Source organism: Notolabrus celidotus, chromosome 15, assembly GCF_009762535.1.
Source record: "Notolabrus celidotus isolate fNotCel1 chromosome 15, fNotCel1.pri, whole genome shotgun sequence".
Classification (NCBI taxonomy): domain Eukaryota; kingdom Metazoa; phylum Chordata; class Actinopteri; order Labriformes; family Labridae; genus Notolabrus; species Notolabrus celidotus.
The window spans coordinates 5,456,794-5,469,474 of record NC_048286.1 but is presented as its reverse complement, the minus strand read 5'-3'; the positions used below and the strand labels follow the sequence as shown (position 1 = coordinate 5,469,474).

Below are 12,681 nucleotides of genomic sequence, written 5' to 3'. Positions count from 1 at the left end.
ATGTAACCCAAAGCTCTGCTGTCATACTTAATCAGCATGACAGAGAGGCTGGTTGATCTTTTAGGTTTAGAATTGATTTATAAAAAAAACAAAAAGCATGAGAAGTCATTTTAAAGATAATAAAATACAGGATTTACTTATCTGTGATTTAAATTATAGATCATTTTTTGTTTATTTTTTAAATGTTAGGTCTTAAGTTTTTGAATATTCTCCAGCTTTTCAGTTTAATAAATTAATATTTTTTTCTTTGTTGAAATAAACCAAAAAAAGTGTAATAACCTGCTGGAACATAAAACCAAAGCCAGCTGATTCTTTGGCCAATTATCTTCTTTTACATCTCAAAAACAACCAAAGTCAGAGTGTTTAACCAAACTGATAAACATACTCGGTCAGTGGGACACGTTATCAGATGTAGGTCACCAAAGAAGGAAAGAACAAATACATCTTCCTGCTCCTCTCTGTGTAACAAAGATCAGATGTGGACGCGCCTCTGCCTGGTGGACACTGCCCACACCTCGCACCACACTCACTCACTCACTCACACACACGCTCACTCCCTGACATGCCAGCGGGAGTTTGCGTGCGCAGTTTCCCTGCTTGCATGCGTCGGGAGCGCACAGAGGGCGCACCGGTGTCAGTTTGCTCCAGCCCCTTGTAGCGGACGGACGGTTGCTCGGTGGCTGCTGGTAGCGCGCGCACACTGGCTTCCAGCATCATCAGGAATTTGGGGAGTGGAAATTCCGCTGTTACTTTCAGGGCTCGCCTCGTATTTCTGACATTGCTGTGACGGTCAGTCAAACGCTGCGAACAGAGCGAGAGAGAGAGATAGAGAGAGAGGCGGAGAAAGAGAGAGCTGGACTGAAATACGGAGGAAAGATCTGGAGAGCAGCGCTCCGATGATCCTCGGCGTTGGTTTTCACTGAATTCTGGTTTCTCTTCTTTAAATTTGCCACTTGGAAGTACGTGTTTCGCTTCTGTTGGCGAGGTTTGAAGAAAAAGAGAAAAGAATCGCAGGGCTCATAGCTGCCACTTTTGACGGATTTTCCCTTTTTCATTCTTATTTTCCACATTTGGATTATTCATTTTTGTTTCCAGGAGATGGCAAGTTGTTGCCTAACAGACGCGGGGATCTGCTGCTGAAGCTCGCAGGATGCTGGGGACCTTACAACAACCAGATCTCCTACTTTGAGACAGATTTCTGATCATTTTTCTTAAAATCATCTCTTTTGGACGTAACCTCCTCCTGGACGTTTTTATCTATCTTCTGTTTTTACAGAATGTCTGTGTTGTACAGTCTGAGGATGCTTTGTGGATTGCTATTGTTCCTTTTCGCTCAAGTCATCTCGGTTGCTTCGTTGACTCAGACTGGTAGGTGTTGACTGCTTGTATGAATGAATACATGTGGCTCAACAACAGGCAGTTTGCTTGAATATTGATCCATTTTGCATCATTTCGCAGCGCGGTTGCTTCTCACCTGTTATGCCTCGGCTTTGGCCGTTGGAGCAAGTCTGCAGGGATTCAAGTTAAAGACATTATTATTCCTAGATTAAAATAATCACATAAATCATGCAAATACCTGTTGTAGAAACATCGTTGAAACATTTGGCAATAACAGACATGTTATCAAAGTATCTAACATGAACTATAATATGACAATATATGATCACAGTCATAAAAAGCCTCTGTGTTCATATTTTACCCATTTTATAAGAATCTTTACGCATCTGGTCAAGGCTTTCTTTGCGCATCTGCCATTCAAATACGCATTTGGGAGCTTTTACGCGCGGTGTCACTGAAGCCTGATGTAGGCTACAAGCAATTTAATAAAACATTCATTGATAAAAATTAATTCAATCGTGTTGCCTGTTCGCAGCTGCAGCCAGCCCATCTCACCTCCATGGGCGTAATCACACCTTATGTCAGGATGCGGTGGAAACACTTTATACCACACCTTGTCAGAATGAGCGTGATCTTGTAGGTTTATCACCTTTTAGAGGGCGATGAATGATGATTTAATGTGATGTAAATGTATGTTGATGGGGCTTGTAGCAAAATATTTGAGCTTCCATATCATCATGTTTTTCCTCAGTCGGGTTTTGTTGATTTCAAGCTGAAAATCTGTGCATCCTCACTCCCACCCCTCATGATGCTCTTTGAGCTTTTATTATTAGTCAACATCTGAGGGCAGCTAACGTGCATGAAAGTCTATTTCTCTGAACAACAACTTTCTGTCTTCTGTTCCGGCGCAGATAAATGCGGGGGGAACATAGAGATCCACACCGCGGACTACCTGACCTCCCCGGGCTATCCCGGCGCCTACCCGCCCTCCCAGCAGTGCGTGTGGGTGATCACAGCCCCCGAGCCCGGTCAGAAGATCCTCATCAACTTCAATCCGCATTTTGATCTGGAGGACAGAGACTGCAAGTAAGATTTAACTCCTCACACACACTCTCTCTCCACCTCTCTCTCTCTCTCTCTCTCTCTCTCTCTCTGCTTGTTCTCCCACCCCTACTCTGCTCTTTTCTCCTCTTCAATCCTGCCTGGATACAGTGTGAAACTCTGCCACCTATTGGTCAAGGTGCAGGAGTGAGATATGGCACCGAGGCTCCTGGCTGTAACTTCAGAGGGAATGGGGGTTTGATGTGTTTATGTAATTCATTGATAAAGAGGGAGGGTCTCTTATTAGGCACTAGCCTCTGATGTGTGTTTTTGGCAGGAATTTAAAGGAGAGAAAAGCACGTGAAACTCAGCGCTCACTGGCTTTTCATGAATGGAGTTCAGCTTGTTTTGCAAAAATGGAGAAATGACTGTATGTTTGTTTTTCGTGCAGAGGCAGCTTACCTGTTTGTTTTGAGTTTTTGCTTCCACAAATAGAGTTATGGATGGATTTCAAGGTCATACATTTTGGAGTCTGATGGTGCTATGCTTTGTAAGTTTAAGGATAGTGGGGAAAAAAGTCCCAAACATGAGCTGATGTTTTTATTTAAGGCTGTTTTCTCGTCCTGAACACACAGCTTGCACCAATTTGCCTGATTATGTTGAAGTTGTGCACCAAAAAGTCGATGGGCGATGGTTTGGTTGTACTAAAATGAAATAAATGAAAGTCAGTGTGAAGATTTGTAGCCCGTCTTTGTCTTTTATGACCATTTTTGTTAGGTCATACAACAACAGAACCGAGTTCATGATGTAATCTTGGGCTCTGGAGTCTAGTAACGAACATGTCTGTTTTTTTGTTGTTGTCTCATGAGACAGAGGATTTATTTGTCACCATCTGTTTGGTTATATTGCTCTGTGCTGGCCAGACAAGGGGCACTTTTGGTTAAGAACTTTCTTGTGCAACATGCATTTCCACTCACACACTCCATCTCGCATCATTCCTGCACACATCTGATTGTGTTTTTCCTGGCATCACCCTACAAGACATGCAAACAAACACCCATGCATGTAGACACACACACACACACACACACACACACACACACACACACACACAAACACAACCCCTGCACCCCCCTCTCTTTAACCCGCAGACACACACTGGATTGTGTGCATCCACACAACAGCCCATGTGTTGCCTCTCTCTTCCATAAATAAGCCTGTTTTTACGCCGGCTCCTCTGTCTCTTTTAAAAGCTCCATAAACGGCTCCTGTGTAAATCACCGCTGGCTGTCTCACAGATGGGCTCCTCCAATACTATTGGATCATGTTGCACCACCAAGGGACTAATAAACCATTAGCTTTCTGGACAGATAGTGGATTTTGTGTGTCTTTCAACAGATAACATACCTTCTACAGCGTTTTTAAGCCCATGTTCAGGAGAGCTTTCTGCAGGAGGAGCTCATTCTGCAGTGACCTTATTTCTGGTGATAACCCAGGGAGCTGTTAAAGTATGTAATAATGCTGCTTTAGTAATGAAATGTCATAAATCCTGGTGATAAAATTTCAGTAGGTGGTTGGAACTGTGTAGCACACCACCAAGAGTGTTATTGTGTGTTTTAAATCACCTTCTCACAGGTTAATGAGCTAGAATAAGGTGGTTGTAAAGTGTGTTATTAGGATTTAATCAGGGTTTAACATGTGTTCAACATTTAAGTAATATGTTCGTACCAAATGAAAGAGCAGAGAAGCTTTGTTTGGTTTGATGAAGCACGGTTATTAAGAGTTATTTTAAATCTAGGACATGAGAACTGAGAGAAAAAAACCCTCGTCTTTATCAGGCTGATTTCTGTGTGTGTGTTGGGACTGTTGACTTTGGCGACACATTCGTCTTCTTGGTACGCGCTCAGTCAGAACAGCAAACATTTCCACATTAAGACTGACACGCTTTCCCAGCCAGAGGACTCAAACCTGTGACCATTCAGCAGCCAGGCCACCCTGAAGCCACCGTAACATGTCATTTGGCTGTTTTCTTAGGACCCTCCGCTTTGCTCAATTGGTTTCATTATTTGTTGTGTGAGTTTGTGTTGGATGATGACGGGGTGTGTAGCTCGTAGCTCTCTGACTTGGCAGGAGGCAGTGTTGTTTTTGGGAACGAGTCAAATGTTCGAAATATGCTCATTGAGCCGGGCCGTAAGCCTTTGGCGAGACCGCAGTCCCACTTAAAAATTTCCTCGGATGAAATTTAAGAGTTTGATTTGGCTATTCGATGACACCGAGCACAGCGTCAGCTCCATGTTGTGCGATTCCCTGATTGGAAACAGTCAAAGAACATAATGTTTGACTATGAATCTCAAGGCTTAAAGTTTGGACTTGAGTTCCTGCCGATATGAATTCTGGATTTCAACCCACATGGAAAAGCTAGCAGGAGCTCAACCTAGGCGTCCATGAACAAGACACTGACTTTATATCAGTGTCAGATCTGACCATTGACCCCTCTCATGTCCCTGCAGAGACATGCAGTAGAATTAGGAGTTTGTTCCTCAGTAATCTCATGTAAATGTAGTCAACGTATCAATGTGTCCGTCAATAAGCCATTAATCTCTAACAATCAATAAACCATCAGAGCAGATTTAGAGCCAAAATGTACAAATTCTCTCGCCTTACCTCCAAAGAAATGATTTTTTAGGTGCTTGCAGCTTGTTTGCATTTATGAAGAAAGTGTTAATCTCAATGTACAAAGATATATGGTTAGTTTGCAAAGGGGTGAAACAGGAAGTAAGAGATGTGCACGTTTAATCCAATGTTTTTATTATTATAGACCCTAAATCCTGACCACATGTTGTGTCTTCCATTAATTGCTGCAACCTTAATGCATTAAAGCTCTACTACCCGGATGTAAACAAGCACAGATGACAGAACTTTTAGTGCAGAGCAGTTTGGCAGGTTTTGGATGGTTTATTGATTGTTAGTGCAGTTTGGCAGGTTTTGGAAATGGAGGTAAAGCTGTTTACAGGCATGTGGATGTTAACCCGCAAGGAGGACCAAAGTCTGGTGGTGCTAGCTCTGCTAACCTTAGCCACGGGTTTTGCATCGTACCCACAGACTTTGCAATCCTGTGATAAGTCGTGTTATATTACGTGTGTTTTCTTACCTTAAGACTAGTCGGTCAGTCGAAATTTAAATAGCTGTTTTAATCATTTGGAAATAAGTTGCTTTGGAACATCCCTGCATGTAGTGTTAGCAAGAAATTAGAGCTGCAACTGTTTTCACTTTTCATAAACTGATGGATGAGATCATATGTTGTCAGAAAATTGTGGAAACATTGATAAAAACACATATTTTTCATCTATAGAAACTAAAACCAGCAACTGATTGTTAAAACAACCACAGATTATAAATTGTTAAATACCTCAGTGTCTCTAGACTTCAAGACGAGTTGATTCAGTTTGATATACTCCTCCAACCTGCCCAAAAATAACAAAGGAAAGACAAAGATAAGTAAGAAAGTGTTTAAACACTTGAATTTACTGATTCGGATTTCTCCTTCTGTGTTTTTAATAAATATGGCACTCCTGTTTGACCTTTCAGAATAAAATGCATGAAGAGTATTTATTTTGGAAATACACTGGATGAAGTTTGGTTCAGCTCATGCATGAAAAGAGTAGTAATATCTGCATCCTAATCGATCACCAAACTTACTTTAAACTTTTAACATCATCTGAAACGTGCGCAGTAAAGTCTTCGTGTTATGTTTGTTGAGTTTCTCGCCATGTTCATATCCGGTTACTCTCATAGCAATTGAGGGTTTCTGTGGTTCAGTGTCTCTTCCAGATGGTCTCTGACTGTCCTGTAGGGAAATCAAACTCATAGCACTTAGTTTTCTTACTGGACACTCACAGTAACACTTTTCTATCTCAGTATCTCCCATCTCAGGCTTAGATTTACCTCCTGACTGACATGTATTGTTGGAATGACGCCCCTCCCCCTCCCTGATCAGATAGCCAGTCACAGCTTGCCCATCTCTCCCAGTCCCGTAATTTAATTACTGGACCAAAATGGAACAAACATGTTCCAGTGCTGTGAGAAAACATGTCTGCAGTTAACTAGCCAAACAAAGAAGCCATAAAGCCGACGAGCCAAAAGCAAACGCCGGCTACATTTCCGACATCTGTGTTACAAAATATCCTCCGCCATGCACACACATGATGCACGGTTTGTAATTATGATAACCTAATTACAGCTTGTTTAAAAATACTTATCTGAAGCTGGGAAGTGTTTCCTGCCAGTGTGATTCATGATGGAGGAAACTTTGGGAGTTTTGTACTTGAGTCAAACTCCCCAGTTTGAGAACAATGAGGTCTTATCAAAAAAAACAAGGAGCTTCATGTGCATCAGGAAAAATCACACATAGACATAGAAACCAACTGATATTATGTTTTGTAATGTTTTTCTGAGTGACTGAGGTTAGATATTTGAAGTTACGGTTCAGCAGGCCTTCATAAGCTTCTGTAAAACAGTCAGCCCGGGTGATAATTCAAACAACCTTTTACTTCCACAAACTCTCAAGTGACACAATCTGCGCTCAGTGAACAGACGTTGGTTTAGACGAGAACCAGTAACACTTTTGTCCAGACACTCTAAGATCCGTTGGCTCTGCCTCCGTAGCCAATCTGGAGCGGGACCAGAACAAGTCTTGTCTCACGTCCATGTCTGAAATAGCGAGGCCGACAAAGAGGATCCCTGCGGAGCGCTGTAAAATAGAGCACAGGCATGGATAAGGAACATGCGTCGGTGGCGGGATAATTTTGGACATCTTGGCTGAACTGTGTCCTCCTACGTGAGGATGCACTGGCACAGTCTGCACCTCACACATACAGAACACACACACACACACACACACGCACACATAGGCTAACAAACTTTCTGTCACTTACAGTATGCTTGAAGAGCACTCTGACGTGCTTACACAGCTACAGTGTTCATGCTTTGCAAACTCTTGTGCGTTTATGTGCAGACAGGGACAGAGAGGGGCTAACACTGATTAACTCCAGTAACTCCAGAGAGCAAAATCACCTACTTTTGATATTGCATTGAGAATTTAAAGGTCAATTCATGTTCAGTCATATTATGGCCTTCACTGTCATGCAACCTTAACCCAACTCAACATGCATTGTTGATTTTGAAGCCAGTGGTGGCCATATTGGATAGCTGAGAGGTATATTTCAGGGACTCACTTTGAAGAAACAATGCAGAACACCGCCCTTAGTGATGCATTAATGCTAGCCTCAAATATGTAACCTGATACGGTTTTCCTAAACTGAGAAATAAACCTCAAAGAACAACACAGTTTTTGTTTCCAGGCTGTAAGTAAGTTTAGTTTAGTATTTGTTGGGCATTTTAAAGGTACAGTATGTAGAAATGGCTCATCCCAACGTTGGCCTTTGTGGACGAGAAACTCATTTGATGCATGACAACTGTGATCCTCCATTTGTCAAGTTATTACCATCAAAAACATCTGTAAATACAAATTAATTTGCACGTAACAACCACCCTCTTCTTCTTCGTCTTCTAACTGGTGCATTTTTAGTGGCCACTCACTGCATACTAAAACATGTAGGGCTGTTACTTGTTTGTCTGCACTGTGCTGCTGAAGAAGCATGGCAGAGCAAGATGGCAGCCTCCAGAAGGGGAACCATTCCTAAGGCTCATTCTAAGTTAACAAAAACAAAAAATTTTGTTCAGGTGATTATATATTCTATTTCTACCAAGTCTGTTCTGCTAAATGTTGCTAAATCCTACACATAGTAGCTTTACTATGTGGGGGCCAAGGAGGTCGGAATCACTTCTTGGTGCCTGCCTCCTGTGGCCATTCGAGGAACTACAATTTGTCATGAATCGAATTTCAAAATATTAAATGTAAAAATGTTATGACAGGTTTTTTGATTGCACAAAGTCAACAATTTACCACCAATTGCTGTATTGTTCATATAATGTCACAGTTTTCTGTGACTCTTAGCAAGCTTTGGAAGGACTTTCTCTGTAACATTTTATTCTAACCTCTCTAATTTAAACTCAATCTGACACAATCCAGGCTCATTCTACCTCTCACAGTGGTAGATTTGGGAAAAGCAGGTATAGCAATGCTACATTACTTCTTTACAGATCACAAACAAACTGACCATCACGTTATTAAAAGATGAAGAGTAAAAGTATCTAGATCACGTTCTGTAACTGCTTCTTTCTGACTTACACAAGAGTCATGGCGGTGGGGGTGGGGACAGAAGAAGAAACAGAAGGGAAATTGGGGGAAATGCTATAAATTCCTCTTCAGTGTAATGGAAGGACTAGTTGTTCCTTATTGTATGTCCTGAGGCAAAATGCTCCATGATGAGTCAAAAAAATGTTTCCTCCAACAGAGACATGGTCACAGGACCGACGTCCCACTGCCTGGAGTTGTCACATGAATCAAGAAACACATTACTTGGAAAGCTTTTGCATGTGTGTCTGTGTCTTACTGTGTGTGTGTGTGTGTGTGTGTGTGTGTGTGTGTGTGTGTGTGTGTGTGTGTGTGTGTGTGTGTGTGTGTGTGTGTGTCAGGGCTCGGAGGGTCTATATTATTTTTAAAGTATGTCTGAGGTTTTGTTTTTCCAACATGTCATGCTTTCAAAGTTGATCATATTTGTTTGAGCATTCCGGCTTTAAAGAAATAAACAAGCGTTCTGAAACAGAGAGCATGCCAGGTCAGGTATGCTGGAAAACAGACCGACTGAAAGATTGATAGATTATTGGATGCTAATGGATAGAGGGGTCAATGTAAGATCCGGGTGATTGATTGTTTCTTGGATGGATGTAAGGCAAGCTGATGGACTTATAGAGGATGGAGTAAGGGTTTTTAGATGATAGAGCGATGGAATAATGGATGGATGGATTTTTGGATGATAATCAATGCCAGGATGGGCGGATAAGTCAATGGATCATCTGTTTAATGGCTTGTTGGGAGATAATGGGAGGATTGTCAGATAGATAGGCAGGTCAATGGATGGATTGATCAATCAATTGATTGTAAATTGGATGTTTTGAGGATGTGAGGATGATACTGTTTGGCCTGATGGACGCGGATTAATGCTTTACTGGATGATAAACTGATAGAAAAATAGATTGCTGGATGATAAAAGATGGAAATGGATGTAAAGATCCCTGGTTGGATGATTTTATTGGCTGATCAATTGTTTTTAAAATGGGAAAATGGTTGGAGGCTGCACCGATTGATGATGCTGTCTACTGGCTGCTAGACAATGGCGTGATGCTTCCTATGCAAGGAAATGATGGAGGAAAGGAAGGAAGAGCCTATCGGATGGATTGTTGGAAGATAATAAAAGTATGGCAGGATGGATGTAAAGATGTATTGAATGATTGAGTGTTGGATGAATGGAGGGATGCTGTGTTGGACTGGTGGATCAACATATGGATAGTTAGCGGTTGATTACGTTTTTGAAGACTGGATGAGGGGAATGAATATTCAGGTATAGCAGGGTGGCAAGATAGGTCAATGGATTGGTGCATACATTTGCCAATCAATTATTGATTGGACCAATACATGGATGGTTTGCTGCACTGATGGATCAACTAATGGATGGATGGATCTGATTGGATTGCTGGACAATGGATTAAGAGTCTTCCTGATGATAGAAGGATAGAAAAATGGATGAATCAAATGTATTGATTGTTGTGTTATAGGGATTGCAGCACAGATGGATGTTTTACTCAAGGAGCTGCATCATTGGGTGGCTGGTTGACTGAATGGACGTATTGTGCGATGTGAGACAGATTTATAAATCTTGAAATGGCTAGAGGGATTGTGGGATGGACCGCTGAATGCATGTATATACATTTGGAAGAACTTTAGTCCCCAGCACATTCTTCCTGACCTCCCCTTAAAAAAGTGCAAAACAACACTGCCAGTTGTTTAGTCTTGTGATTGCACGACTCCAAAAATGCACCACAACACACATCTTCTGTTGATTCTCTGTTTTTTTTAATGTGGCTTCCAGACCGAGGCGGGCGGGGCTTCACCAACGACCAGCGGTTCTATGCATTCAGACTGTTTCTGCCAGTTTTAAGAGAATAAAAGCGTCCCCTCCAGATGGTTGTATTTTCCAGTCCCACAGCAGCCACAGAAACAGAAAGACTTACTGCACTGCTGTCACAGAATGGTTAGTCTTTGGCTCGCTTCCAAGGAAATTTGAGGCGTGAGCCTTCAAAAATTATTTGGTTGTTTGTTCTGTGTTGCTCAGCATGTTCCATCTATTTGTTACTCTGAAGAACAAAGCAGCCGTGAGAATTAGGTCAATGAGAGATGGATATTTGTTTTTCTGTTTGTAGTCTGAATGAGCAAGTGCTCTTTCTTATGCAATATGACTACCTTTTGGTCTTCTGTATTAGACTGACAATTTGTAATTCTCCAGTTTTTCTGTCAAAATAGTTCAACAGTTTCAGGTTTTAGTGGGGCTGTAAAGTGAGATTATGTCTCATTGTGGTTCAATAGTGGTGAAGAAAATGAGAGGGACAACCAGTTTGAGCCAAAGATAATTCAATATATACAGGTTATAAACGCTAATAGAGTAAAACAACAGATTAATGTACCTTCCCTTTCTGATATTACTTCATTTCCCATGTTGCACTAGTGAATCCGTCCGGGATTCCCTCCCTGCTGAGCTGAAAGTACTCAAACAAATGACATTAGTTAAATCATTTAATGCCTCCCAGTCTCTCACTGTGATATTTACAGGGTATGAAATATTAATGAGATAGTAAAAAATGAAATAGTGGGAATGGAAGTGAAAAGAAAGAGGAGGAGTAGTGAGACAGAAGTAGTTCTCTGTTGAGTAAGAAAGCGACTCTGAGATGAAGAGTAAACATTTGGAGAAGAAAAGAACATAAGGAGTGAGAGAGAGGAGTGGAATGAGGGAGCAGCACAGACTCAGAAAGACAAAGGGCTGCAGGCAGGTTGGCACGGTCAGTGTAATACTGACCTCTGTGACAGACCTCTCGCTGTTTGTCCTCCTCCTACTGCACCCCCAGGCAGCCCTGTCGCTTTGTGCATCCCATCACTTTCTCTCCTTCTCTCCTTCTCTCTGTCTCTCCTCTTTCTTTCTTTGTGTCTCTTCTCAAACCCTCTGAACTCTGTTTGCACTTGTCGTTGCAATCGTTTTACGTTTTTAACATTTTCTCTGTTTTATGTTTGTCCTGTTACTGTGTCTCGTTGACTCCTTTTCATGGATGTAGAGACATGATGGCAAAATCTTCACTTAGTAACACCTGAAACAGCCATTATTTCCACATGACACAGTTTCTTCAGGTACATGACATGTCGAGCTACAGCGTTAGCCTTTTTGGTCACTGTTTCTGTTTTTCTTTAATTTAATTTACTTTTGGATTTAATATTTGTCATAAATATTTGGGGAATATTTTCACATTTTTGATTTTCAATTTTTCAATTTTCAACACACCCAAATAACCAACATCTCCTTCTGATTGAGCTAACATGTTAGCAAATAGCTGCCTATTTTATTTACAGAGAAGAGATTGCTCTCTGCATGTGAAGTCTTTTTTTATTCTGCTGTAAAAAAAAAGTCTAATATATACCCCGCTTTGAACTCTGTTTGGGTCTCAACCACCCAATGACTGTCAAAATGGTCTTTAGCTGCAATGTCTGTTTGCTACTTGCTAAATTTGTACGCTAGCACTTGTTATCATACTGTGTGTTGTCCAGAACTATTTTGGTGATGTTAGCAACAAGCTCAGTGTTAAGCTATTAGCTGTTAAGCTAGCTGTCAAGATTTGGCTAGTCACCAACAACTAAGTTGTATAGCTGGATGACAGACCTTTTGCTTTGTAGTCTATAATTAAAGGGACAGTGTGTAAGATTTAACGCCATTTGGCAGAACAGACCTGGTAGAAATGGGGATATCCAGCATCCAAAAGGCATTTTTGGTGGTAAAAACTTGACAAATGGAGGAGTATACGTATCATGCATCACAGGAGCTTCTTGTCCTTCGAAGGCCACCATCGCTTCACTGCTGGGGGGGTTGAGCAACGGAGCGTTTCAGTCAAGAATCTGACCACTTGATATCGCTTAATATTCACACATCCACACTCTATACCTTTAAACATACACTTGATCACTTCATTTGTAGTGAGTTCAAATTTTGAGACAGATGTGTGTCTAACATGAGTCTGGTCCTGCTGGAGGTTTCTGCCTGTTAAAGGAAGTTTGTCCTTGCCACTGTAACTTGCTAAATG

General features: G+C 41.4%; 1 protein-coding gene across 1 annotated transcript in view; it reads left to right on the top strand.

Annotated features, from left to right (window-relative positions):
- Nucleotides 1-636: 636 nt before the first annotated feature.
- The window catches only part of LOC117827217 (neuropilin-1a-like), a 117,059-nt gene continuing 105,014 nt past the window's right edge, over nucleotides 637-12,681 (top strand). The window contains exons 1-2 of the mRNA XM_034703744.1: nucleotides 637-1,368; nucleotides 2,250-2,424. Of these exons, the coding sequence (XP_034559635.1) occupies nucleotides 1,278-1,368; nucleotides 2,250-2,424 (266 nt within the window). The 5' untranslated portion in view covers nucleotides 637-1,277. The remainder of the gene's footprint in view (nucleotides 1,369-2,249; nucleotides 2,425-12,681) is intronic.